Source organism: Paralichthys olivaceus, chromosome 8, assembly GCF_024713975.1.
Source record: "Paralichthys olivaceus isolate ysfri-2021 chromosome 8, ASM2471397v2, whole genome shotgun sequence".
In the NCBI taxonomy this organism is placed as follows: Eukaryota; Metazoa; Chordata; class Actinopteri; order Pleuronectiformes; family Paralichthyidae; genus Paralichthys; species Paralichthys olivaceus.
The window spans coordinates 7300747-7326975 of record NC_091100.1 but is presented as its reverse complement, the minus strand read 5'-3'; the positions used below and the strand labels follow the sequence as shown (position 1 = coordinate 7326975).

The following is a 26229-nucleotide window of genomic DNA, read 5'->3' as shown; positions in this document are numbered from 1 at the left end:
CACAAGATGTCTTGCTAAAATCCTTACATTTAGAAATAAAGAAAAGTCTTGAATATCAAAGTCTTTCTGCTGCAAGTCATTGTCAGGAAGATATGTTTCCTCACAGTATTTCTTTAAAGACTTTGCTATCATATTCTAGCGCTTATACCCTCAGACTTTGGCAAAAACTTTAGTCTCACAAGTATGCTGAACAATAAATGTTTACACCAATTTAATTACAAGAACTGCCAAAAAATAGTGTGATGCACACAGAGAGTGGATGAATGAGGGTAAGAACAAAAAGCCTCAAAAGCTGAAAAGCTAAAGGCCTGCGTGAGAAGAGCAGATCTCAGCTGAGCTGGCTGCTTTTCTGGCCTTGACACATGGTGCACATGAGGCCATCAGGTCCAGCCTCTGCAGACAGGAAATACAGAGCAGCAAACAAGCTGAGGGGCTTTCCCTATGTAGTGCATATTAGTAAATTCACAATTTGCTTAATCAAACCAGGCCAGTTAAGCAAAGTTACGTGAAGTTAACAGCCCGGGCTCAGCAGCTCAGGTCCCTAGTGTGACTTAATGAACTTATTATATTTACATGTATACATTACATCTCAATCAAGTCACTCACTCATGTGTTTTATACAAAGGATTCAGTTCTATTAAGCTTTGGATAAGCAGGTAATACATGTCAATTCAATACTGGTTTGTTGATAGTAAAAATATCTAGAATATTAGGAGCCTGATCTTTTAAAGAGGCTCAGAGTGACCTGATGTAAAACTATGACTCCTATGTTCACTCTCGATGCTGTTTGACTCCGTGGAGCTTCTTCAACTCCATCTTCACTTGCGGTGTTGTTCAGGAGCAGATGAACTGAAGTGAACAGCCCTCAGTGAGTCTGAACATTTCCTGACACAGAAGCCTATGGCAGACGTATTAAGATAAATAAGTCATTGTTGAACAATCGCACACTTGTGTATTACTCTGACAAAGGAGGTGCACTTTGGCTGATACATTATATCTCGGGAATCAGACAGTATGTCTCTTCTTTTCTTGTGCATTGATTATTATTGTTCCTCCGACCGATCCATTCTGCTCATCTTTTCCTGTGAGGCGCGTAGAGTACGAGCTGCTTCACCCTACGGTTTTGGCTGTGATTTAGCAGAAGTGATGGACGCCACATCCTTTATTCTAAAATGTGTTTTGGCTCTGATCAAACACAGCATATGTTTATCTACCCTGCCTTAACATGGTTGTACCCTGTATGCCACTTTGCTTGGCAATCCCTCCAAGCTATCCACCATGACACTCGCTTGCACGACTTGTGGCAAAGACCATTTCTAATTCATAAAAGCCAAAAGGATCAATTCAAAATTCATGAACAATCTGTCCTGCAACAACCGGTGATTTCTGTGACTGTGGGGCAGTGGAGACATGGTGCAATAGAAAGGAAAGTTCTGCCTCCCCTCATTTTGCAGGGAGACACACAGACATACTTGTGTGAGATTCTTTTTAATTCAATTGTTAATTTGAATGAAAGAAAAATATTGCACATGCCTGGGAAACCAGACTTATTATTGATAGACTTCATCTTTTTAATTTATAACATGATCAAGACTTCTGGACATCCCTGTTGAGGTTAAATGTAAACAAGGCAGCAGAATCACGAAATTGATTCATTGATTATTGCCTTGTAGTTCAGTCTTAGACAGGTCTATGTAAATAAAGACACATATCTTTTGAATTTTAAAAACAAAATACAAGAGTGGCATTCAGTGGAGCACAAACTTCCGCTAATGCCCAATAGTCTTTACAAAGAATCTTTGATCTGTCCCTTTCTCCAGATCCCCATTAAAATTGTATGTGGTTTTTCTTAGCCCACGTTCCATCCTTCCACCAAGTTTCATGAAAATCTGAGATTTTGGGTAATCTCAAACAAAAAAAACAAATGGAACAACTTTTGCAGAGGTAATTAACACCTCTGGATGATATCAATAAACACTCACTGACAAGTCAAATATGGCATTTTGCAGACAAATCAAGTTTTTGGCCCCTTGGTTAAAGCAAATGATATGAAATGTAGGCCATGAGAAAACTCTGCTTCATTAACAAACCAAACAAAAGTCCATGAGGTCTGAGACAGTTTAAGAAACAACCTACTCCTCGTTTTTCAACCCACTGTCTGCTACTACACAAGTGTTTGGATTGGTTTCATAATAATTGTTAATTTACATTGCCATCTGGTGGCGAAAGCCCAGTTTCTGTGGCGTGCATGCATTGTGGTTAGTAAGAACGCATTATTTTAAATTATAAAAACAGATATATACACAGACACCACCCCCCCCCCCCCCTTTTTTTCCTGTAAATACTTATATCAGACTACAACTGTTGCTATTTATAACATAAATAAATTACATTACTTCTGATGAAGTATCTTTGCACTCTTAATCTATTTTTGCAATATTCCAGTTTGCACTACTCTCATCCTGTCCAACCTCATCCTGTCCAACATGTGTCTTATGTATATATATACTATGTCTTACTGTGTACTATGTTTTGAGTACTTACTATGTTGTGTACTTATATGTTCTGTCTACCTATAGGTTTGCAGGGTTATCAGAGGAAACAGCATTTTTATCCCGTCTGTCTCCTGCACATATGGCAGAATTGACCATAGAGTTGACTTTGACATCAGGGGTAACGTCGTAAAACATGGTATTTGTACATATAGAATAAAAACATATGATGAAAATATGAGGGGAAAATATTTTTATATGTGTAAATATACAAAGAAAATTATACGAAGCTGAGGCACATGTGCAAAGTCAGCAGCTTCAGGGGAAAGAGTTGAAGCTCTTTCACTTCTTAGTTTTTGTGCTCGATGGAGACGCAGGTAAACCTAACTTCCTGTTTATGACGTCGACTTCCTCCAAACAAACCAATCAGCTTCAATGATATGGGCGGGGCTTTACCAACCGCCAATTAACAGCAGCGGAAGAACGAGTAGTGGGCGTGGCTATTCCGCGGTAAACCGGAAGAAGCAACTCAACAGGAATTAGTTTTCTGGAAACTTTTACCTTCAAACGCAAACAAAGCTTGAATATTAAACACTGACCACGTGTTTGACAAGTCAGTCCATGTGTCACACTCTTGTTTCATCACTTCGTGTTAGAAACCGAGAGACTCAAACGTTTCAGCCGCCGCGGGTCTTCGCTCTGTGTTTGTTTACATGGAGTCAGCTGACGAGCTAGCGTTAGCAGCCTAGCTTAGTGGGACCGAGTCACGCGAGCTGTTCAATTGTCTTCATGAATGAAACTTCACGTCAGAGGACGAGCTGACGCACATTAACGGTGAAGCGGTTGTTGTGGTTCACGGTGATCTGCTGGGAGTGTGACTGTAATGCGAAGCTAACGAGCAGCGTTAGCAGGGTCCCTCCACACCGGCGAAGAAGAAGTTGTTTGTGCCGCTGAGCCTCGGGCCAGCTCCAGAGGCCTCGATGTGCAACATACCGTGTTCCTGCGGGAACTGGAGGAGGTGGATCCGGCCGCTGGTCGTCGTCCTGTACATCCTGCTGCTGCTGGTGGTCCTGCCACTGTGCATCTGGGAGCTGCAGAAGTCTGCGGTCAGTGGATGAGACGTACATGTTGTTTCCTCTGGTTCCTGGGAGTCCTGTTGGTTCCACAGACCGACAGATACTTTATTGATGCTGAGGGAGATTTAGAAGGTTTAATGCAACTTAGAATTTACTTGAATACAGTTCAAGGTTCTTCCAAGTTACTTGATTGGATTTATTTTGATTCTGCTTTACATTTTTCAGAGGGAAGCATTTGTATGTTTACTCCACTGCATTTCTTTCATAGGAACACATCTACAGGACTTTACAAGCTTTGAATGACATTGAATTTAAATAGTCTCAATTCTCTGATTCACTTTGTTTGTATCCACAGGCTTCCAGGGCAACATTAATGTGCCTAACCAACTTTTAGGACACTTATTTTAACATGGATGCACTATTCCCTCAAATAAATATTTGTGTACATTAAAATGATCTGAGTACCACTTCCACCCCTGACTCACATATACACATGGCTATGCATAAATAGAACACTATAAATAACTATTATATAATCATCAATAAAACATTAATCATCAATAAAACATTAACATTAGTACAATAAGTATAACACATAATTGATCTTCCTCAGATTTGTGAAATGTTTTCTGTTTATCAAGTATTTGTCATTCTCTGCTTTTAAAGGAGATTTAAAACCACATCCTTCTCTCAGTAGCTAAAACGTTCTAAGTCTCACATTAACGTGTTGACTGTTTCTTTCTTTGTAATGGCAGGTTAGCACACACAACAAAGCATGGTTCATCGCTGGGATATTTGTCTTCATGACCATACCCATATCATTATGGGGCATTCTTCAGCATCTGGTGCACTACACTCAGCCAGAGCTTCAGAAACCTATCATCAGGTAAAGATGTCAACAAGCATGTCTAACATCTGACATCTGCCATGATCAGAAGTATGAAACAGCCTTTTTTAATCCACGTGTTTTCATGGTTTTTCTAGAATATTGTGGATGGTCCCAATCTACAGCTTGGACAGTGTAAGTTGTTTATTATATGCTCAAATCCATTCACCAAATCATCAATCATTTTGGATGAGACTTGACCTGAAGTAGCAACCCTGAGAGAATCTTGCTTTATGCAATGCTGCGCTACTTGAAAATGTAATATTTCCACTTCTTTCCCTGTGATAACGCTTCTTCTTTCTCAGTGGCTCGCACTGAAATACCCCGGTATAGCGATCTATGTGGACACATGCAGAGAGTGTTATGAGGCCTACGTCATCTACAACTTCATGACCTTCCTGCTCAACTACCTGGAAAATCAGTACCCGAGCCTGGTGTTGATGCTGGAGGTTCAGGAGCAGCAGAAACACCTGCCTCCTCTCTGCTGCTGCCCTCCATGGCCGATGGGAGAGTAAGTTCTCTTTAGAATAAAACCCAATCCATGTGGGTACGTTATTCTAAACTGGATGCCACCAAATGTTTTCTTTTAGATTGCTCACATGAAGAGATCTGGCTGACTTCTCAATAATATCATGGATTTATCAGTTTTATTATTAGTTTTTCTGTATGCCTGAGGGTATACCACATCACCCCATTTGATATAACTTGCTTTAATATGAGGTGCTGGTTTTAAAGTTAAGAAACAATGAGAGTGACTAAGAGACAAGAGGCAATTCTTTTATTTCTTTGTTCGACTTTGTCTCAAGGCACAGAAATGTTCAAATGTTGAGATGAATGTGTTTTTTCTCTTGAAGAAAACAAATCAATGAGAGTCAACAGCTTCAAATTAGCCACAGTCTGGCAACATCAGTAATTGGTTAACGTAACTGTGCGTTGTTCATTTTGCCTGGAGATTAGTCCTTCTCTTCTTTTACACAAGAATCAGTTTGATTCTTAAAAACTAAACGAGAACAAACATGTAACAGTTTCTTGAAGGTCATCAGCATTAGTCTCATCTATGTAATAAATATATTTAATAATCCCCTGTCATTTCTAACCCTTTAGAGTAGTGTTGCATTTAGCACATGGATTTCAAAGCTTAACCAACATTTCCCTCATGTGTCTCAAATTTTCCATATTTCTTACGACCACTAGTGTTTTATGTATTTTATCTTAAATTCAATAGATCTTTACTAATATCAACTTATATCTTGTTAAGCCTATATCTTTCTAACTCAAGTCATATGTTTGTTCTGCAGGGTTTTACTGTTGAGATGCAAATTGGGAGTGCTACAGTACACAGTCGTAAGACCTGTCACAACAGTGATTGCCTTGTAAGTAAAGTCTGATGTTTATTGCACCTAATTTTACTCTTTAATACAAACAAAAGTATTTGTGTTCATGTTTTTGTATTGATACATTGTGGCTGTTTATTCTCCTTCCCAGAATCTGTCAGCTGAGTGGAGTGTATGATGAAGGAAATTTCAGTTCAAAAAATGCATGGACGTACCTGGTCATCTTCAACAATATGTCACAGCTGGTAATAATGCCTCCGTCTTTTTACTTCCAGACAAGGTTGTTATGTTTTCACCCCTGTCTTTGTTTGTCAGCAGGATTATGGAAAAAGAACTTCACAAATTTCCACAAAAGGTGGTTGAAGGATGAGACATGGGCCAAGAAAGAATTGATACAATTTTGTTGTGCATTTGGACAATCTGACTTTTTGTATCACTTCCTTTAATATTGTGAGACAATTTCCATGTGCGGGGGAACTTCGGAGGATTTGATTTGGATTGAAGGGGACTGTTGGGCCTATTCTAGTTTTTTATGGGACTCAATATATGGAACCGACATTAAGAGGATGGATATAACAAATGTGAGTAGTCTGATTTGACCAAGTTTTCTCTTTCATCTCTTGATCTAGTTTGCCATGTACTGCCTGGTGCTGTTCTACAGAGCCCTGAGAGAAGAGCTGGGTCCAATCAAACCAGTGGGCAAATTCCTGTGTGTGAAAATGGTGGTGTTCGTCTCTTTCTGGTAATTCGCTGTTTTTCTTACAACGTATTGGCACGACTGTTCCTGGATCGTTTCTGTAAAGAAATGCAGATTTTGTGTCAGGCTGTGATGTGATGACCTTCATTGTAAACTCTCAGGCAAGCTGTGTTCATTGCTCTGCTGGTGAAAGTGGGCATCATTTCAGAGGAACGCACATGGGAATGGAATAACGTGGAGGCTGTTGCTACTGGATTGCAGGTGGGCTAATTCTTATGTAGTTGAAAAAGAAGTGACAATCATTTGTGAGCTTTTGTAAGAAAATGCAAACTCTTTCTTGAGTTGATATCTGAGTTCTGTTTTACTTCCTAACTACAACACTACAACTGTCCTGGTTCCTTCAGGATTTCATCATATGTGTGGAGATGTTTCTGGCAGCTATTGCCCATCACTTCAGCTTCACTTATAAGCCTTACATCCAGGAGGCGGAGGAGGGCTCGTGCTTTGACTCTTTCATGGCAATGTGGGACATATCTGATGTCAGAGCAGACATTTCTGAACAAGTCCGCAATGTTGGTAAGTGCCTTCTGGCTACTAGTGTATTTTCACAGCTTTGTAAATATATCTGGCACGTTGTCCAACATTGAGAAGACTGTACAGACATTTGTTTTGGTCGTCATCGACAGGGAGAACAGTTCTGGGTCGTCCAAGGAAGTCTTACTTTGGCGAGGCGCAGAATGATGGCGAGCGATCTGGCTTGCTCTCGTCGGGCTCCCAAGATGCCATCACAGAGGCAGCATCCAACCCGGTGTCACCCAACGGTCAGTACCAGGGACTGGGGAGAACCGTCACACCTCACTCTCGGTCGGCCCCCGCTGGGCTCAGCTCGGCCCCATGGGACGAAGGATATGAGGCTCGACCTGAAGACACCCAGGAAGAAGACAGGACCGACCAAAGCAAAGACCCAACGGAGGCAGATCTCATTGTGATCACTTAGCCCAACATCAGAGCTGATGTCACCAGACTCTTACCAGACATGGTTGGGCAGGACCTAATTAACGCCTTTCCATTTTCCCGCAGACATTACGTTACTGATTCAAAGGGCACATCCACCAAGTAATTGTAGACATTTGCCAGCAAAGGCAAAGCTAGATGGACCTCTCTGCCAGTGACAGTCCATGAATGTTCAATGGAGTTATGGCTTAATGATGATTGTAGGTAACAAGCATTTTAGCCAGTTTGCATTTTATTATGCATATCCCTCAGCAAGCTATGCTAGAATGGTTTTTATCCACTTTTATTGGGAAAGATTTGGGGGGGGGGGGGGTCGGTTTTATCACGTATCCCAAAGAACCCAGTCTGTGTGTTGTTGTGCTCCTTAAGATGAGTCGACATGAAACCTCCTGAAGTCAGAGTGAAGCATGCACCATGTACTTACGCATCAGCCCTTTCATATTACAATCTCAAGATGTGACAGATGATAAAACGAAATATGCAACTTGTAATAGAGAAATCTTCACATTCTGTCTTTCTTTATCGTGATTTCTGAAGATTAAAGCACATTAGGTGTACAGAAACGTCCTTTTCTTTAACTTAACCAGTTGAGGATGGAGAAGTTAAAGAAAAAAATTTGAATAAATTAGCGAGAGCAGGCTACACATACATCCTCCCGTCAAAGCTACGCCTTTCAAACACATTATAGCACAACTGCTCAAAGCAGATTTTTCCATGAGTCACACGCTAACTTGACGTGAGAGCATGTGCAGGTCCAAATTAAATGATAGGTCAAGTTTATTATAGTCCTGCGAAGGCCACAGACACAGAGGATTTCAACAATAGGTGTTTCAGACACCACTTACCAACCCTGCCTTTAGGTAGTTTACATCCAATCATGCTTTTGTGAACGTATAAAGATGCTGAGCAGGTACTGAATGTTTTGATGTGAATGAAAATGATGTGACACGTTTGTTATAACCTTTGCAATGACACGATTATAAACCCACCTGACCTGGGAGAATAACTTGAAAGGAAAGGTGATCATCCTCCAGTAGAACTTGTAGAATCAGTGTCCAGGCTTATCGAAGCTGTTTTGGTGGCTCATCACCTAACAAATACACTTTTTGTTTTTTCATTCCATTTGTCTGTTGTGTGTGTGTATCCCAGAGAGACCAGGTGAAAAGAGCAGAAGCAACAAGTTGTTCAGATGCACAGTCGAGAATTAACTTTCAGTGGGAAAAGAAACTTGGGATTTGTAGGTTTTGAGCGTTTTACTGGAAAACATGTCTCCCTACTGACAGTGTGACATCACTACAGTGTCTGTATCTATAAAGTGTATTTCCTGAGGGTTTTATTAGATTCTAGTACAGTTCAAGTATTAATACGACACACAATTAAGCATGAAACTGTACAATCAAGCACATTCTAGTAAAATCCTATAAATACTGCATAGACAGACGTCTTGGTCTACGTGCCATGAAACTAATCTATCCACTACATTCATCTAGCATTAATAATCTGTTTATATGTGATGAGGTTCTCCATCCACCTCTTAGCCTTTAAAATAACTTTGCACCTAAGCCATTTATTTTACCTGTAGATTTTACTCTGCGTACGTTGTGACTTACATGGATCTGTGCAGGGAAACTGACATGTTTGATGTACAGTGGATATCAGGTTGATGTGTCAGTAAATACGTAAATGTACGATATTGACAGTATAGTCCATGTCCAGCTGAAACATGTTGCATTGCCTTATGTGATTTTTATTTGATTTTGTAATAAAACTTTCAGGATTACATCAGATTTATTTGTTCCACAGATTCATTTAAATGCATCTTCTGTATCGTCAATAAATCAGATTAACCACAGTTTGCTCATTTTTTCCATTTATTTAGAAAATGTCACATTTATTGTCTTTTTTTTTTTTTCATGTATACCCACAAACAATCTTTACAAACCCAACTGCTATCAAGGGACAACTATGATATTTATATTATATACTTACAAATAATATATTCATAAGTACAAATTATAAATGTCCTGTGACCTGTAACAGTTTACAAATGAACTTTCTTAATGGTTGTGATGAAGCAGCTTCTGGTCATGCAGGTTTCTACTCAATCTCAGAACAGAGACCCAGATGTGAGACTGATATTACATCTATTTAAAAAAACACTGGGAAAACTGAACTCTTGTGGTATTAAATAATACCAGAAGCTAATGCATAGTAATTTAATGCATTTCCCTACAGAGCTTCTGACAATGATCTAAATTTAACTTGAAATATATAAAAATGAAGCTACAACCAGGATATTACTGAGTTTGCTCATTGACTACATGTGCTGATATGGAGATGGTGCTCTTGTGAAGCTTCACAGCCAGAAGGACCCAGTCTCCAGTTTGTACCTGCAGAGGCTGCTGCAGCACAGCGGCCGCCTGCTTCCAGTGAGAGTTCTGGCTCAGGGTGCTGATGCTGATCTCCTGGTCCAGGTAGATGTTGTACCAGAAGGGCACTGCCGTTATTCTGCCGGAGGATGTAGCCTGGACCTGGACAACACGGACCAGGGCTTTAATAAAACATTTATTGGAACGTAAATAATGTCTAATACTCAATTTCAGTCACTTCTAAATCTTGTTATTTTAAGATCAGGTTAAGAGGCATTAACTCCCAAACGTACATCATTTACTAATGAGTGACTTAAACTAAACCCAAAAGTAAAAATGTAATTCTCATTAGTATTAAAAAAATATTTTGACGTAGAAAAACAGACAGTTACAGACAATAAGTTTGAATTTCTTGAATTCTGAGAGAGAAGACTCAATTCTCATTCCTTGAAGAGGGTTTCTGATCGAAAGCATAAAAGTTTAATGAAATGTTGGTTGGCTGAATTCAGGAAGGAGCAAAAAAAGTAAAGTTAAAAAGTATAGTTTTTTTAACTGTACTGGCAGTCAATGCATGAGTTCAAGCTGCAGCAGGTCTACACTGTTCCACCAGAGCTCTTCTTCACAGACGACATCTTGATTATACTAATTTCAATCACAATGCTCGAATGCAGGCCTTACCTTAACTTCTCTGTTGGTGTAGTTTGCATTGGCGTCCATGAGGTCCAGAACAAAGAGCTCCACAGACTCACTGAGATGTCTGCACTCCAGAGTGGAAAAATCCAGGAACACATGGACTGGGACCTAAAGTACATGAGACATCAGAACAATGTTAGCAAGTTCTTTCCAGTAAACTGATAAAAGATCAGCTGATACGACCTTTTCAGACATAAACTGTAAAACATCAGGCCTCAATTACATTTCATTGCTCCCAGATACTGGTATATGTATCCACCCTCCAAATCGATATTGGTCGGGCTCTAGAAAAACATATTTGTACTCTTAAAACAAAGAGAGAAAACCCCATAGTACAGATTAAAAAGGAACAAAAAGGCAGAGGAACACTTGAATGTATATAAGTTGCAGAAGCCAACTTACAATTGATGTAGGCACACTTACTGACAAGCCAGCACTCATCCAGATTAGCTCTTAATTGCTAGTGTCAGTGGATAATCACTCAATCATTGATTGATGCTGAGAAACTAATCCTCCACCTCAAACTCTCCCAAACTTGACAAACAGGCCGTGGCTGCGGGGCAACAGACTTAAAACGCAGAGGAAGAAATCAAAGTGACGGCACAGAAAAGTGTCACAGTTTCCTTTACCACAGAACAAAAGAATCTTTCCCCCTCCCTGTCACAGTTGTGTAGACCTCAGCGCCCACTTTCTGATGTGCTTGATGTAATGTGCACTGATGGATTCAGGTAGGAATGTCTTGGGCCGAGCTGCGTGTTGTGTCTTGTGTGACAGTTGTGCTAGAAAAGTGCCCTCCACAGAGGGCTTCAAAGACAACATCTGTTAAAGCAAACGACCATCCCGCGTGGGGCCCGTGAAAATAGATCACAAACATGATACTGGAAAAAGAAAAACATACGGACAAAATAATAAAGAAAAAGAATTCAAAGGGATTTTGCAGCTTCTGTAAAGCAGCTGGGAAACACATCAAACAGCAGTAAACACAGGCCTGAACCTCAGTGAATACCTTGTTCAACTCAACACAAACTGCACACAGTAGAAAACAAAGCAGCTGGAATCAGAGTCTGTCTGATCATCTCAAGTCAAATCAAGTCAAATTCAACCCACGATTTTTATTGACATTTTCATTGCATCGCACTATGTGCCAATCATATTTAACAAACACCTCAGGCTACACATTTGCACCTAATGCACGGAATTTGAAAGTGAATGATGCAAGCGCACAAACACGGCATAGTGTATGTGAAAACTGTCAATATTGACGGTTGCATCAGGAACACGAGATTGACGGTTGCATCAGGAACATGAGACAGAATACGAGATACGAGTGGCCGGAGATGTTACAATAGGAAGATTTTCAAAGTTGTGTTCTGAAGACTGAAGAAGTTTCAGCTCAACAATAACGGTGTAAGGACGCAATGTGATTCCCTTTCAATTAAGCAAGCCGTCTCCAAATACAAGATCTCATTTAAAGTCACTGTTTAATATTAGATTCTATTTTGCTATTGAAATAATAATAGAAAGTCCAACTACCAACAGGTTAACAGAAGTATGAGCACCTTGTTGCCTGAAATGCCTTCCACAGTCATAAAATCTTAAACTGAGTTCTGGTAAAATTAAAATGTTAATATTTTATCAATTTCAAGAAAGCTAACTCTATATAGTGGATATACAACAACCCAAATCATGCCATTGATGACAGTGACACCAATATTTCAGCCAACAAAGTACCTGATCATATATTAATACCATGAATGAGTCAACCTCGGTATACTTACAGTGAACTGGTTGATGAAGGGAGCGATGTTGAATCCCAGTGTCGGCTCCTGGCCCTGGACGGCACTCTCCAGCAGCAACATGTCCGACTCCACCAACATCCCATGCACCACGATCCGCTGTGGGAAAATGTGTCCTCCTTCCTCCAGCAGACACCTATTGCAGTTCATTACATGTACTAGATAAGTGTCCTATAATATTATCCATAAATGGAATTACAAGATAATTAAATGAAGTTGTCCACACGTTCTCTTCTGGTTATTGGGCGACTTCCTCTTACCTGGCCAGTGACGCTTTCTCCATCAACTTCTGTCTGATCAGACCGCAGGTTTCCACACAGTCCAGGATGATGGCAGTCCACAGCTTCTCCCTGGACGGCCTCTGCAGCATCCCGTGCTCGTCCTCCACGTGGTTGAGCCAGAACTCCAGATGCTGTTCTGGGATGTTATTGGAGTGAGCCAGTGTCTTCAGCACTTCCTGTTGCTTCTTCTTCTCCACAGAGCTGTAGGCCTTAACGTGACCCTGACTGGCAGCAATGAAGGAGAGTAAAGAGAAGCCCTCTGACACGTCCAGCACGTACAGCAGGTCACTACAGTCTGTGGGGTGAGCAGGGTCAGCTGGCCCCGACTGAACGTTTCGGCATTTCATCTTCAGCCGAGAGACGAGTTTTCCAAACGCACTGGAAAACCTCTGATGGTAATCCTGATTGTTCACGAGGGCCATTTCTGAACATTCCAGCATGCAGAAGTCTTTAGTCGGATTCTGGCTGGTTTGAAGACACGCTAATGCGCTGCACAGTTCTGCTTCTTGGTTTGGGATTGAAACGGGATTCCCAGAGAACCTTGAGTCGTGACGCTTGTCCAGACGGATTTCATGGCCGTCTCTCAGCACGGCGACGCTGCAGAGCCTCAGGTAGGCGTCTCGGCAGGAGATCTCAACAATCAGCTTGTCTCCAGGTTTCAGGACAAAACCTGAAGAAACAATAAAGGAAACTATTGACCAAGCCTGATTTTAAAAGAGCAATGTAGGATGTGGAATGTAAAGCAAAATGTTTTTTGGTACGGAGAAAAAGACACATGGCCACAGCAGCAACTCTTAAGACTGTCAAGTACTGACAGTTGACAATGGATATTTGGTCAGATTTATAGTTATAGATGTATATCTTTCAAATAGAGAGATCATGATTGAAATAAAAAAGTAGTTTTTTTGTGATCAAGTTTTATTAAAACTAAAACACAACAGTACAAAGAAGTTATTTAAATCAAATGTCCTTGAATGCACCACAGTATTAAACAAATATATTACTGACATAAAGTATCAAGTAAAGTTTGTATTGGGTTAAATACCTAATATCAGGTATTGTATCTGCACATGCATCGAAATATTTCAAATATCAAACCCTAGAGTTATGTGGATGGAACTAAAGGGATTATACCAGAAATAGAATATTAACAATTATAATAATAATTTAGTTATTCATAATGTAACGTAATGTATTTGGAATTTTGAACTGGCATGAAAGAAGCATCCCTGAAAACATTTTTAGATCGTTGTAGAAATAGAGTGAGGAGGTGGAGGGGGAAAGGAAAATAAAGAAAGCAAAGAGGAGAGGAAGGGAGAACAGACCCAACGGAGAAATGAGATTCAGGGGACTGGGGAGAGGAGAGGGGGGGAGGCACAGAAAGGATTCCTACAGGAATAACATCTGTTCGTGTCTTCATGTCAGCGCGCCGCTCGTCAGAGGCATTTGGGAAAAATGCATATTTATTGCCTATAAGAATTTCATGAACACTAAAGAGTGTCACAGGCGATCACGGCACACACGTCACCGCGGCCGGGAAACGGATGTTGGTGATCACCAGGAAAGGTGGCGGCTCCCCCGACGCTGCCCGAGCCAATTAGCAGCGCGGGGAAATGCTGCTGAGCTGAGTCTGCGAGATGATGTACTCCGTTGCCAACTGGAACATGTCACCTTGTGTCAGCCGCTATTATGCTCACAGAGGCCTGGGTCTTACAGCAAAGTAAAGAGTTAGGAGAGCTCTGTAGGAAATTTGGCAACTTTAATTTAATGTTATTAAAACAATTGAAGAATGCTGATTAACAAATTCCAATTTTAAGATTCAAACTACCAGAGCAGAGTTGAGTACTTCTGCCTTTTGGTTTCATGCACCACATGCTTGGAATCATTACCCGGTCTTGGCATGTTTAAAAATCTTTTTAAATTCTGGTTTCATGGATTACGTTTAACATGCTTATTTTTAAGAATTAAATTTTGCCATTGATTCCTGTATGTTTCGACTTATTTCTATTTAATTTACCTGTTTGTATTTATTTATTGTATTATTTAATTTTAAACCATCTTGACCAGGACTCCCTAAGTGGGACATTCCTGGTCAAATAAAGTATAACTGAAAAATATTTGTATTTACTCTGGTAGTAAATTATAGCTTTTAAAAATCTATAGAAATATTATAGTGAGATTAATATAGTGAAGTAAATGTAGTAAATATGGTATACATTAATAAAGTGATTAAAGTAAACTATATAGTAAATAATAGCTTTATTGCCATAGTTCATGAAATAGTTTTATACTTAAGTGGAAAAGTATTAATAATTTTTTATATATATTATTAATTGTTTCTTGATTTTAAAATCTAAGTAAATGTATTGTAATTTTTATGATGTCATTTTTTATCAGATTTTCAAGAAGCTAAATTTGTATGTGCTATCATGGATTACAGTTTACAATACTCAGAAAATAGAAAAAGTAGTGATGATTTATGGGGCTACAATATTTTCTCAGAGTATCCCTGAAATTATTGACATCGAAGGTTTAAAAGGTAAAGAATCCAGTCTACGACACACACTGCCCTCATCTGATACAACATGGAAGTGCATGATGGGAGTAGAGTTACAGGCAGGCTCATATAAACAAGATTGGTTCATGAGAATTTAAAATAACTCATCACGGTAAACAAAAATTTAAAGTTAAATCAGAGTAGTCAGAAGTTTTAAACTGTAATCAATTATATAGACAGTTGAAAACGTGGTCTCTTGTGTATCTGTTGGTGTATCTTGGTGATCTTACCCTTGGCGCTGTGGACCGGATAGATGGCCTGTTCCCAGCAGGTGTCCTCCTGAGGTCCAGTAGACAAACTGCTCTCCTCATCCAGGTGGAGCTGGAACCACACGGCCAGAGCATCCAGCACCCCCTCCTGGATGACGGGCAGGCAGAGCTGCTGAACCTCCCTGGAGCTCAAGCCCTCCAGGTCCTACAGGTCACCATCAAACAGTAACACAGCAAAGTTACAGACACAATAAAAATATGAAATAAACAAACGTGGAGAGTTAGATGGGGTTCTTAACCTTACATGTTTACAGCAGTCTTACAGATTTATATAAATAACATCAAATATATCTGCTCAGCCTGATAAGATCAAGATGTTTTAAATGTTGTGTTACAGAGGACCAATGCAAACATCTCCTTCACTATCACTATCAAATCTAACCTCACTGGCTGGAGCTCAGCGGCTCTTTGCAAATCAACCAAACTACATCAAAACCAGAAGAAAATAAATAGTAATGGGAAGGTGAGAAAATGTCCCCAACACTCTATAAAACTGGATTAAATGGTAAGGTCACAGATAGTAGACTGTTTCACAGCTCTATAACAAGGGTACATTTCTCCTGCAAGTCCCCTCTTCACATGAGGGAATAAATGTACAGTATCAACAAATCCTCCTGCAAGTACTGCCTACCAGACAAATGCAATGTTTCCAATCTGCCAGGTTTTAACCTGAAATTCATAAATCAGAAAATCCGTACAGGCTTACAGCTGAATAATGAGAGGCCACTTGTTTGTGATATTTAGGCCTGTGAGGCAGTCGTTATAATAGTTTCATGGGAATAACAGATATATGGTCAGGACAATAAATACTTTACTCATAATTACAATATCATACTTGACACCAGCCATCAAATACACAGGGAATAAAGTCAAAACAGGTTAAATTGATAGTATACACACACACACACACACACATACACACACATACACACACATACACACACATACACACACAGCCCACACAGATTTTGCTCACCTGCACATTATTGAAATCGATGTTGAAGGCTGTGAATGGTTCAGTGAGAGATTTATATCCTCCTGGCAGTCGGCTCAGTCTCTCTGTGGTGTACGGCTCCATGGAGTCATCTGGTTCAGTGCTGCAGCTCACTGGGCTACGCAGCTGCCCGGCTGCAGCCATGGACAGACCTCCCACCTCTGACACACACAGCCTGTACAGAGAAGAACAATTTCATATGAGGTTCAGACAACTTGTACTGATGCTTCAAAACAACTGATCAGGAAAACACATCTTATCTGACACAGAATACAGATCGAGGTCGAGGCCTACCTGTGATGCCGGCGGATCTCAGTGCACTCAACAGCCATACCAAACACAGTGGCTCCAGCAGGGATGACCCGTCCTGTCGCAGACTGTTCCCTGAATTCATTCTCACCTCTCTTCAGGATGAGAAACAAAGGTTTTTAATGATTAAGCATTGAATGTTGCAAAGCAGCCTTTTACAGAAACACTTTGAAATCTTTCACTTTTTTTTAACAAGGAGTAACATAATCTATAATTCGTTTTAGCCTTTGTGATACCAAACATCACACTGCCTATTCTCTGGATTCTCCAAGCCCACACCCACCACAGGTTTTTAATATATTTATATTTCGCAGTAACTTTTTAAGGTTCTCATGACCATAAGTGTATCGCTGAAAAGAGCAGTAGAGTTTGAACCCGAACAATTCCTAAAAATGTTAGTATTGCACTGAGGCAACTGGAGGACAACTGTGTTTGTGCATGAAAACTGAAGTTACCTGTGGAGGCAGCAGGAGGTGGTGCCAGGCATGAATGAGACTCTCTATGATGCCCTCTCCGAACAACCCTGCATCCACCGTCTCTGTCACCACCAAGGACACCCTGAGAAAAACAATCCATTGAATAGAAAAAGCTGGAAAAAACATTTTTACATGAGTATGAATTTCACAGCAGCTGAAATGAAGACGGAGGCGGTGTCTGTAAGATCAAAGTGTAAACTGCACCTGTGTGGAATGTCCTTTGGCACTTCCATCTCCAGAGATTTCATGTGAAGGATCTTGATGCTGCCTTCCATGCCATTAGCAGTCACCACCTCACAGGCCAGTTCGTACATCGTCTTCGACAGCTCACAGGCGTACACCTCAGCAGCCCCTGCCTTCTTAGCACACATCCTTTACAGAGAGCACAGGAATTCAGAACAAGAATATATGTATGTTAAAGCACAGGTTCTATTCAGGCTGTAGCAAAAAAAGCTTCCAAATTCTCATAGAACATTTCTCACCCGAGGATCCCAGTGCCAGTACCTATGTCAAGTACAGTGTGGCAGCCGTTCTGAACAGCCTTCTGAATGGCTTGCTGGTATTTCTGGTTCCTCCCGTGGTCATTGAGCATTAAGAAATGCCAGCGCTCCACCAGCCAGTTGGCCACACGGTAGAAGTTCTCCCTGGCTTCTGGGTAATCTGGTCTCAGCTTTAAGGCTTTGTGGAAATGACCTGCAGCTTCGTCTCTAAATCCCATCCTGGACCATAAATCAGGAGCCAAAATATAAACAAAAACAATTAGCAAATGATTTATCTTATTAATGTCAAAACTACATTATGCCCTGGAATTACAGAATGGTTGAGGTGTTAGAAAAACAATATTTATGATGATAACATTTACAAACCTGAACAAGTGTTCACCCATGCTGTTTAAGATGACCTCGTCCGCAGGGAAAAGTTCCAGCGCTTGTTCGTAACAGTCAAACAGGTCCTGAATACGTCCCACAGAGTCCAGCTCCTCTGCCCATTTAAACAGAGTAAACCTGAAGGACTCCTGAAAGAGAGATGTCCCAAAATTATTTTCCAAAACTGAGCAAGTTTATGTTCCGCAGTTGTGCTTAGTTCAGAAAATCTGAACACTAACGCCATATCTTAAGTCACTATTAGCTATACTCACTTTATTTCCCTAAATTTACTGCTCCCTATTTGCTTTTAGTGTCTCAGTCCTGTTTTTAAATGTATTCACTACGATACAAATTGACTCTACAGCTGTTACTAAGGATGCAGAGTTATGACGTTAAATAAATGCTTAAATGTATAATAGAGAAAGCAGTAAAGGAAAGAACAAGCGAATTCACACACAGCAAAAGATTGTGCGAATGTGGTTATGTGTTATCTGTGCAGTGAGTGTGTACACAGACTGGGTTTCAGAGTAATGCAAACAGTTATCACCTTTGCAATGTCCTTAAACATGGGTGCAAGGTTGAGGACCAGGAGGTAGTGAACAAACGCAGTTCCATAGTCTTGGTTGAACAGGCACTGCTGGGCACTTTCTAGGGAACTCGAGACCAGCTCGTTCCTGGCGGGGTCCTCTCTGCGTCGCCTTCTGCTCCTCCTGCTGTGCTTCGGCCTTGCACTGGCATTAGGCATCCCTTTAGTAGAAATGAAAACAATGAGTAAAGTCTAATAAGAAGGGATAATGACAAATAAAGCCAGGACATAAAGTTTCTTAAGCTAAGGTTCCAAAAAATAAAAGTTCCAGCTTCTCCAATAGGCAATTTCTCTGCTTTTTCTCGTCTTAATATTAAGTGTTATAAGATATCTGAGGACTAGTTTTTTCTGACTAAACAATTAACTGATAGAGAAAATAATGAGCTGAGTAATACTTTATGAAAATGATCAATAGCTAAATGTCTTCTGGCGGGAAAAAAATAACAACAACAAATGAGAAGTAAGAAAATAAAATACATGAATCCATTCAGGGATATCATCTGTTTTCAAATTGTGAGACATTGGGACACACCCCTTTATTTGTCACTCAAATGTTTAAGACAACATATGTCCAAACTTTGACATAATAAGTCACAAACACTAGAAATAAAGTCAGAAGTATGAAACAAAATGTTGGGAGTTTTCAGTAAACGTTATGTGTTGATTTGTAATGTTACAATTAATTATTATTATTATCATTGACATTCCCAATTATTATTATTATTATGTTTTCCTGGAAATGGGCTTCCAAACATAATCATACTAATTATCAGTACAACACCAACATGAACAGGAAACATCACAAAGCCAGTTTAAAAAGTTCATTTAAAAAAATAAAACCACAACAAAGACACTGGAAACTCCACATTCCTTGACAGACAGGAGCTCTGCATGTGGACTTACTGTGTGAGGAGTCAGATCACTGGAGGATGAAGACGAGTTTATTTTTCTTTCATCTATTATCTGTTGTTCATCGAACACAGACATTAACGTTGAGCTTCAGCAGTTAGCATCGCACTGAGCGGTTCTTCCTCCAGCAGCAGGAAGCTAACGTTAGCTCACATGATAAAAACAAAAAAAAATAAGCTGCGATAACTCAGCTGCGTGTCACGAATCCAACATTTCTGATTAATATTCACGTTGCATCCACAGGCTGGTTATTAAAAACAATGAATCACATCTCTGCTGAGAAACAAGCAGCAGCTACCGATCAACCACAGGCGAGTCCGTGCGATAAAACCTTCCGACACGAACATGTAGCGAGCGACATGGTTCCCCCCGGTCATGAAGTATCATTCAACTGTTTCACGTTGTAAAATGTCACGTTAAAGTTGTTTTACTGATGTTTTCTAATTCCTAAATATAAAATGTGTTTTTCAGAGTATCTGGTGGAAACAATTTAATTGATCTAAACTACAGAATATCTGTGAACTGTCCCAGATTTGCATGATCTCCTGCATTCACTGAGCTGAGGCTGAGACTGAGACTGTCTGAAAACCTGAGGCCAACACTCATGGATTTATTATAAGACCTTATAATGAATATTGTACGTAATTACAACAATAAGCCCGAGCAGTTAACAACTGAAACAAAGCAGTAATAGAATCAGACAGCTTGACAGCACTGACAAGAATTAAATCAACATGCAGACAAGAGCTCCTCCTGTAAACACACAGAATTACAATATAATGTAGTGGGAAAAGAAAAAGTCTGAATGATATTAAACAACAGTAAAGAGTCCAGAGATCAACAAACATGAAAATAACACTTTCAGGGAAAAACAAGAAACAAACTAATCACTTCAAGTCATTCTATTCCTTAGAGTTTGAGCACAGTGAGAATAAAGTCGTAACTTTGTGAGAATCTGTATCGGAAGTTATGACGTCAAATAAGACATGGGCCATTACTTTGAAGGAGACGCGTCTGTTTCCGTCTGTGACTTTATTTGTTTTTCAGTTTTTTATTTCTCAGGTTTTAAAAAGAACAAAGTTGATCTGAGTTTTGCTGAGTTGCGTTGATCTCATTTTTATTCACAAACTGCATGACAGTGAAAGTCACTTCCTCTGAGGGAACTAAAGAAGCAGTAAGGGACAATCAGAGAGTAGAAAAGCTCAACATGGTTCAAGTGCCACAACTTCGGACAGGAAGGGAACACACCTCTGCCCGTACTCTTTTCTCTTAATGTCAACAGAAAGAGGACATTCAAAAAAGTAAAGTTATGTTTTTCAAAGCCTAAAAACTATTTGTGTTGATCTCAATGAGACTGTGCAGCAGAACATAACTGTGGACAGATCCTTGATACTGTACTGTGTACTACTCTGTCTCTGATCTGCATATGATCACCTGAGCTGTTGTTTTTTAGTGACTGAACTTCTGAGGTTGAAAGTTTTCTGCTCTAAATGAACTTATTGAGATTAATTTTAAACGTTTTCAGATGTTGTGCTGACTTGTAGGAGTCGGCCGTGATGGGAGCTTTATTATTAATGACACAAAAATAAATATTTTATATGAATACGACGTGACTGCTTCACTGGAATTCCTCCTAATCAGCATCATGAGGATTGTTGAAGCTTTAAAAGTTAAATCTTGGACACAAGCTGCTCATCTTGTTTTTGGAAACAGTGGAACAAAAGTCTGTATGTTTTTAATCCAAGAGCTAAAGTGTGATAACTAAATAACTAACTGACTAACTAACTAAGTATGTGTTTAATTTAAGAAACAAACTAACTAGCAAACTAACTAACTAACGATTTGTTTAATTTAAGAAACATACAAACAAACCAACAAACTTATTTTTTAAATTTAAGAAACTAACTGACTGGCTTACTTTTTGTTTAACTAACTAACTAACTAACTAACTAACTAACTAACTAACTAACTAACTAACCAACCAACTAACTAACCAACTAACTAACTAACTAACTAACTAACTAACTAACTAACTAACTAACTAACCAATTAACTAACTAACTAACTAACTAACAGACTGACTGAGTAACTATTTGTTGAACTAACTAAATTATACATATACCTAGTTAGTTAGTTTCGTTATTTTTTTATTTTGTTTACTTATTTTGTTCAATTGTTTAGTTATTTTGTTAGTTTGTTTAGTTATTTAGTTAGTTTGTTTAGTTTATTGTGTTAGTTTTTTTACTTATTTTGTTAGTTTGTTTAGTTATTTTGTTAGTTTGTTTAGTTATTTTGTTAGTTTGTCTACTTATTTTGTTGTTATTTAGTTGGTTTGTTTGTTAACTAAATAACAAAATAACTAGGTATGTGTTTAATTTAACTAACTAACTAACTAACTAACTAACTAACTAACTAACTAACTAACTAACTAACTAACTAACTAAGTCCCTCACGTGATGTGACCTCAGCTAACCAATAAGAGAAACTAAAATAAGTACAGACGTGGACCTGCCTGGAGGCGCAGCTGACAGAAGCCGGAAGTAGACTGGAGTGAACCCTCTGAGTTCTGTGCACTCTTGGTCAGAAGTTGTCCTACACGCACGCAGATGTCAGCGGAGTTTCTCCATCTGTCAGTCCGGGAGCTGCAGGGAGTTTGATGGGGGACAGAGACACTAGACACGGGAGCCATGATATTCTGACGACCGCCCCCAGTCAAGCGACCTCCGGTGTACACTTCACCCGACACCGAGCCGCCGCCACCTTCGCACCGTTATACCTGTTAGCTGCTTTTCTGACAACCACCGGGAACAACACCCACCGCGGGGGAACCAACCATGCTAACCTCGGCTAGCCGCCGCTGCCACACGTAGCTATGTTGTCAGTGCTAAACTTTAAACCACCAGCGGTAAGAGCGGGAATCTCCTTGTGAGCGGACACTTTGAGTTTGTAAAGCTGTTTTTTTTAAAAAAAAGCTAGCGGCAGTTTAGTTTCCCTCCCTCCGGTGCTTGCGAGCGAGTGTGTCGGGTAAAAAATGGGACTACACCCGCTGGAGTTCAGTGAGTGCTATCTGGACAGCCCCTGCTTCAGGGACAAAATCAAAGCTCACGAGGCAGAGCTGGACAAAACCAACAGGTTCATCAAGGAGCTCTACAAGGATGGAAAGAACCTCATCAGTGCAACTAAACGTAAGTGTTCGTGTCGGGGGTTTCATGTGATCCTGTCCCTGAAGTCATGCACTCTCCTTGGGAACAAGTCTTCCAGCGTTGCAACATCTTGTTCCCGCAGTTTCCCACTGGTTCTCCGCTGATGTGAGTTAGAGGCAGAGCTGGAGGAAACTGTCATGTTAGTATTTAATTACATTTATTTTCTATGTAATCAGGAAGGTCCCATTGAGATACAGGATCTCTGCTGTTAGGGCTGGAAGTCCTGCATGGTCAAGATGGACAGCAAGGAAGTCAAATAATAAAAAAGAAAAGCTGCAGATATTAACAAGGACACAGCAAACACATTAAAACACATGGGACCTATTAATTATTATTATTATTAACGAAATTAATTTTTGAAATCAATAAATAATCAGAATTTCTTTAGATATTTTACATTCACGTCAGATTGATGAGTAAAACCCCAAAATTCAATAGCTTCAATAGTGCGATTAATTCAAACTATTACAGCACAATATCAGGGCTGGAACAAACTACTATTATCTTTATCAGTCGATCTCCAGATGACCTACTCCACTGTAAAAAAAATAAATAATAAAAAACCCAATACAATCAGTGAAAGAGAAAAGGAAAGTGATAATATAGAAACTGAAATCCAACGGTCTTTGTATGGTTTTCAAAATCCCCTTACTTCACCCAGAGAACATATATGTGAAATGACATGATGGGAAATTAAATGGCAATCACATGGGAGTGTCATTGATGCCCATCAGTGACACTGCTCTATGAAAGCTGATTTTTTTAATATATGCCAAAAGAGGGTAATGATAACCCGATTTAAGATATTCTCTTTTTTCTTAAGTTATTTGAAATGCTCTGGACAGTTATTCATGTTTTGATTCCAACAGAGTGAGTGTGAATGTGTCCCTGCTTTATTTTAATAATCCTGTGCACAATTTGCTCAAAGTCACACACCTCAGCTGGGTTGAAGCGATTAGATTGTTATCGCTTTGAACTCTAGTCCTCTGGGCTGGGCTTGTTAGTAAGGTGACACACACACACACACACACACACACACACACACACACACACACACACACACACACACACAATGCTTTCAGTATGCCCCTCGTTGGAAAATCCCTGAGGAAACCCCTAGAATTTAGGCTAATAATATTTGGCAACATGAAAACAGCAAAGCATTTCAGTCCTGTTTGAAGAGTGAGTGATATATGTTTACTAATACAGTCGTATTAATAGTAGTATCAATGTTGTATTGTTGACATGCAGGTTTCAGCGTGCTTAGAGCTTTGGATTGTTTTTCTACTCTAAAACCTTAAGTCAGGATTAATTTATCACATGTCTGTGTCCATGCTGTCAGTCAGTTGCATATTTGAAGGCATGTCTTTCATTTTGCCTTCAGCACAACCTAAACTCTTCAAGGCAGAGATTCAGCAAGTTGCAATTAAAAACATACCCAACTTGTTTGTGTTGAATGGCTGGCTCTGCGGACTTTTAGTGACATATGTAGAGCTGGGAAATGATATTCTCATTTATTATTGTGTCACACAATCACATTTTGTAGAGCTGCATTGAGGGGGTGGCGGGTAAAGATTGTTGGATTTCATTTTCTTTATTATTACTTTCCTTTTCTGTTTCACTGATTGTATTTGGGTTTGTTTTTTTTTTACAGTTGAGTAGGTAATCTGGAGATGGAGTGATAAAGATAATACTTACTTGTTCCAGCCCTGCTATTGTGCTGTAGTAAAAACACTCATCATGAGTGAAAAATATCTAAAGAAATTATGATTATTTATTGATTTCAGAAATTATGTCCAGGTCTATGTATTTTAACATCCCTTAAACAAACAGCGGATATTTCATGATTTGGCTCAAACTAGTAGGGATTTCACCCAGGATTCAACCTGTTTCCTGGACAAGAGACAAGCTAGCTGCATCCACTCAACTACCGTATATTTATATATGTTAAACAGAAGATGGAATTCTTTTAGCCCTTCTGCACAGTCAGTGTTGCTCTTAGCTGAAGTGAGTGGAACATGCAAATATTTTGCTGCTGCTCTCCTGCTTCACACTGTCACCTTACAGTAATGCTTTGTGGTTACACGGCATTGTTGTACTGAGCTGTTACCTCCATACTTTTGGTCTGTCGTTAGTTTGAGGAGGGCTCGCCATTGTTTCTGCAGAATCATCCCATAGCAATATGCTAACATGCCTCACATTGGCTTGTTAGCATAAACTGATTCATGGTCCGTGTCTTGTTCGTCATACTTTATGTAACCGTGGTTAGACTGTACGTCACTTATTGTGACATCAGAAGTTTGTCCAACATAGTCACATGTATTGAACATCTAGTCTGATAATCCCCATCTGTTTTGTGCAATAGCCTCTCCCTTATGAGAGTATAACAAGGAATAGGGAACCCTGGTCACACTACTCCTGAGGTTATTGCAAAATCAGTTGAAAAGGCCTGCAGTGACTATTGGTCACATTTTTAAAGTGACGTTAATGAAAGGCCTGCTTTGCTCAGACTTTGCTGCAGCCCTTCATAGACACACGCACCTTTGACGTGTTTGTTCCCTTTCCCTTACTGATGTCAAATGACTGTTTTTCACATTGTCACTGTAATCAGGAGTTGCTCGGCCGCAGCAATATATCAAAATTATATGTACAATGGCCAGGTGGTTAAAAATAATACATTGCTGTTTACAAAAGGTGTTTCCTATTAATGTTTAATTCAGGGCAAAGCTAATTAAGCCAAGGTGATCTGAGCAGCTGTGTATCTATGAATGGTAAAACACACAGATTGAGCTTTCCTTTTGTGATTTTAATTACAAATGTTCTATTTTTAGTTGCAGAACTTTAACCTGGATATTTGATACAACAATAGATGGCCTTATAGGGATTGAAATCTATTTGCAAATAATTGCATTTCATACAAAAGTACAAACAAAGTATACCGTCAAACATCCAAGGGATATTCACCATCCAAAACATTCACAGAATTGTGATGCAGTGAAAACATAAAGAATTCAAAAGTTTCATGATGAAGGGGGTTTACTTGAAGTTTGACCTCATGGTGATCTCCTGTGTTGTGAGGACAACTGGTGATCTCCAACTCCCAGTCCATCCTTTCAGTAACTCCCTCCACTCCTACGACTAGGAGGATGTCCCTCTACGGAAAGTCCTTGGTTCTGAGAGGAAACTTTTAAAAGCAGGGCCCTGGGCCAGAGAGCCATGACATGGAAGTGCCCACTAGAAGAGCAACATGCAGATGTGCTTCTGTTTCAGAGGGCTTCCTCCACAGGAACTGTGTCCTGTCTGTACCCTCTCTACCACCCCTGTTGTCCCTAGCAACCTATTTATTCCTTGTTTGGAGCAGAAATGTTGGACTCGGAAGAGTGTGATATAGTTATTGTCTGTCAGACAGATTTTGGTTTATC

The 26229-nt window shown here is 39.7% G+C and overlaps 3 protein-coding genes across 3 annotated transcripts in view; 2 read left to right on the top strand and 1 right to left on the bottom strand.

The window, feature by feature from the left end:
- Positions 1-2983: 2983 nt before the first annotated feature.
- tmem184c (transmembrane protein 184C) lies at positions 2984-9351 on the top strand. Its single transcript, XM_020101248.2, has 10 exons — positions 2984-3598; positions 4324-4454; positions 4553-4589; positions 4760-4965; positions 5753-5827; positions 5940-6033; positions 6418-6530; positions 6647-6746; positions 6890-7061; positions 7172-9351. The coding sequence occupies exons 1-10, from the start codon at positions 3473-3475 to the stop codon at positions 7480-7482; spliced, it is 1365 nt and encodes a 454-aa protein (XP_019956807.1). The 5' UTR covers positions 2984-3472; the 3' UTR covers positions 7483-9351.
- A 1-nt stretch (position 9352) lies between these two features.
- Positions 9353-19937, bottom strand: prmt9 (protein arginine methyltransferase 9). Its single transcript, XM_020101247.2, has 13 exons — positions 19599-19937; positions 18657-18856; positions 18110-18258; positions 17726-17962; positions 17448-17615; positions 17223-17325; positions 16753-16862; positions 16441-16633; positions 15426-15609; positions 12618-13308; positions 12340-12493; positions 10547-10669; positions 9353-10030 (listed from the first exon to the last, which is right to left on the bottom strand). Exons 2-13 carry the CDS (start codon positions 18852-18854, stop codon positions 9797-9799), a joined length of 2544 nt encoding a protein of 847 aa, XP_019956806.1. The 5' UTR covers positions 18855-18856; positions 19599-19937; the 3' UTR covers positions 9353-9796.
- Positions 19938-22100: 2163 nt separating this feature from the next.
- arhgap10 (Rho GTPase activating protein 10) overlaps positions 22101-26229 on the top strand; it is a 40702-nt gene continuing 36573 nt past the window's right edge. The window contains exon 1 of the mRNA XM_020101341.2: positions 22101-22789. Coding sequence (XP_019956900.1) covers positions 22636-22789 — 154 coding nt within the window. The 5' untranslated portion in view covers positions 22101-22635. The remainder of the gene's footprint in view (positions 22790-26229) is intronic.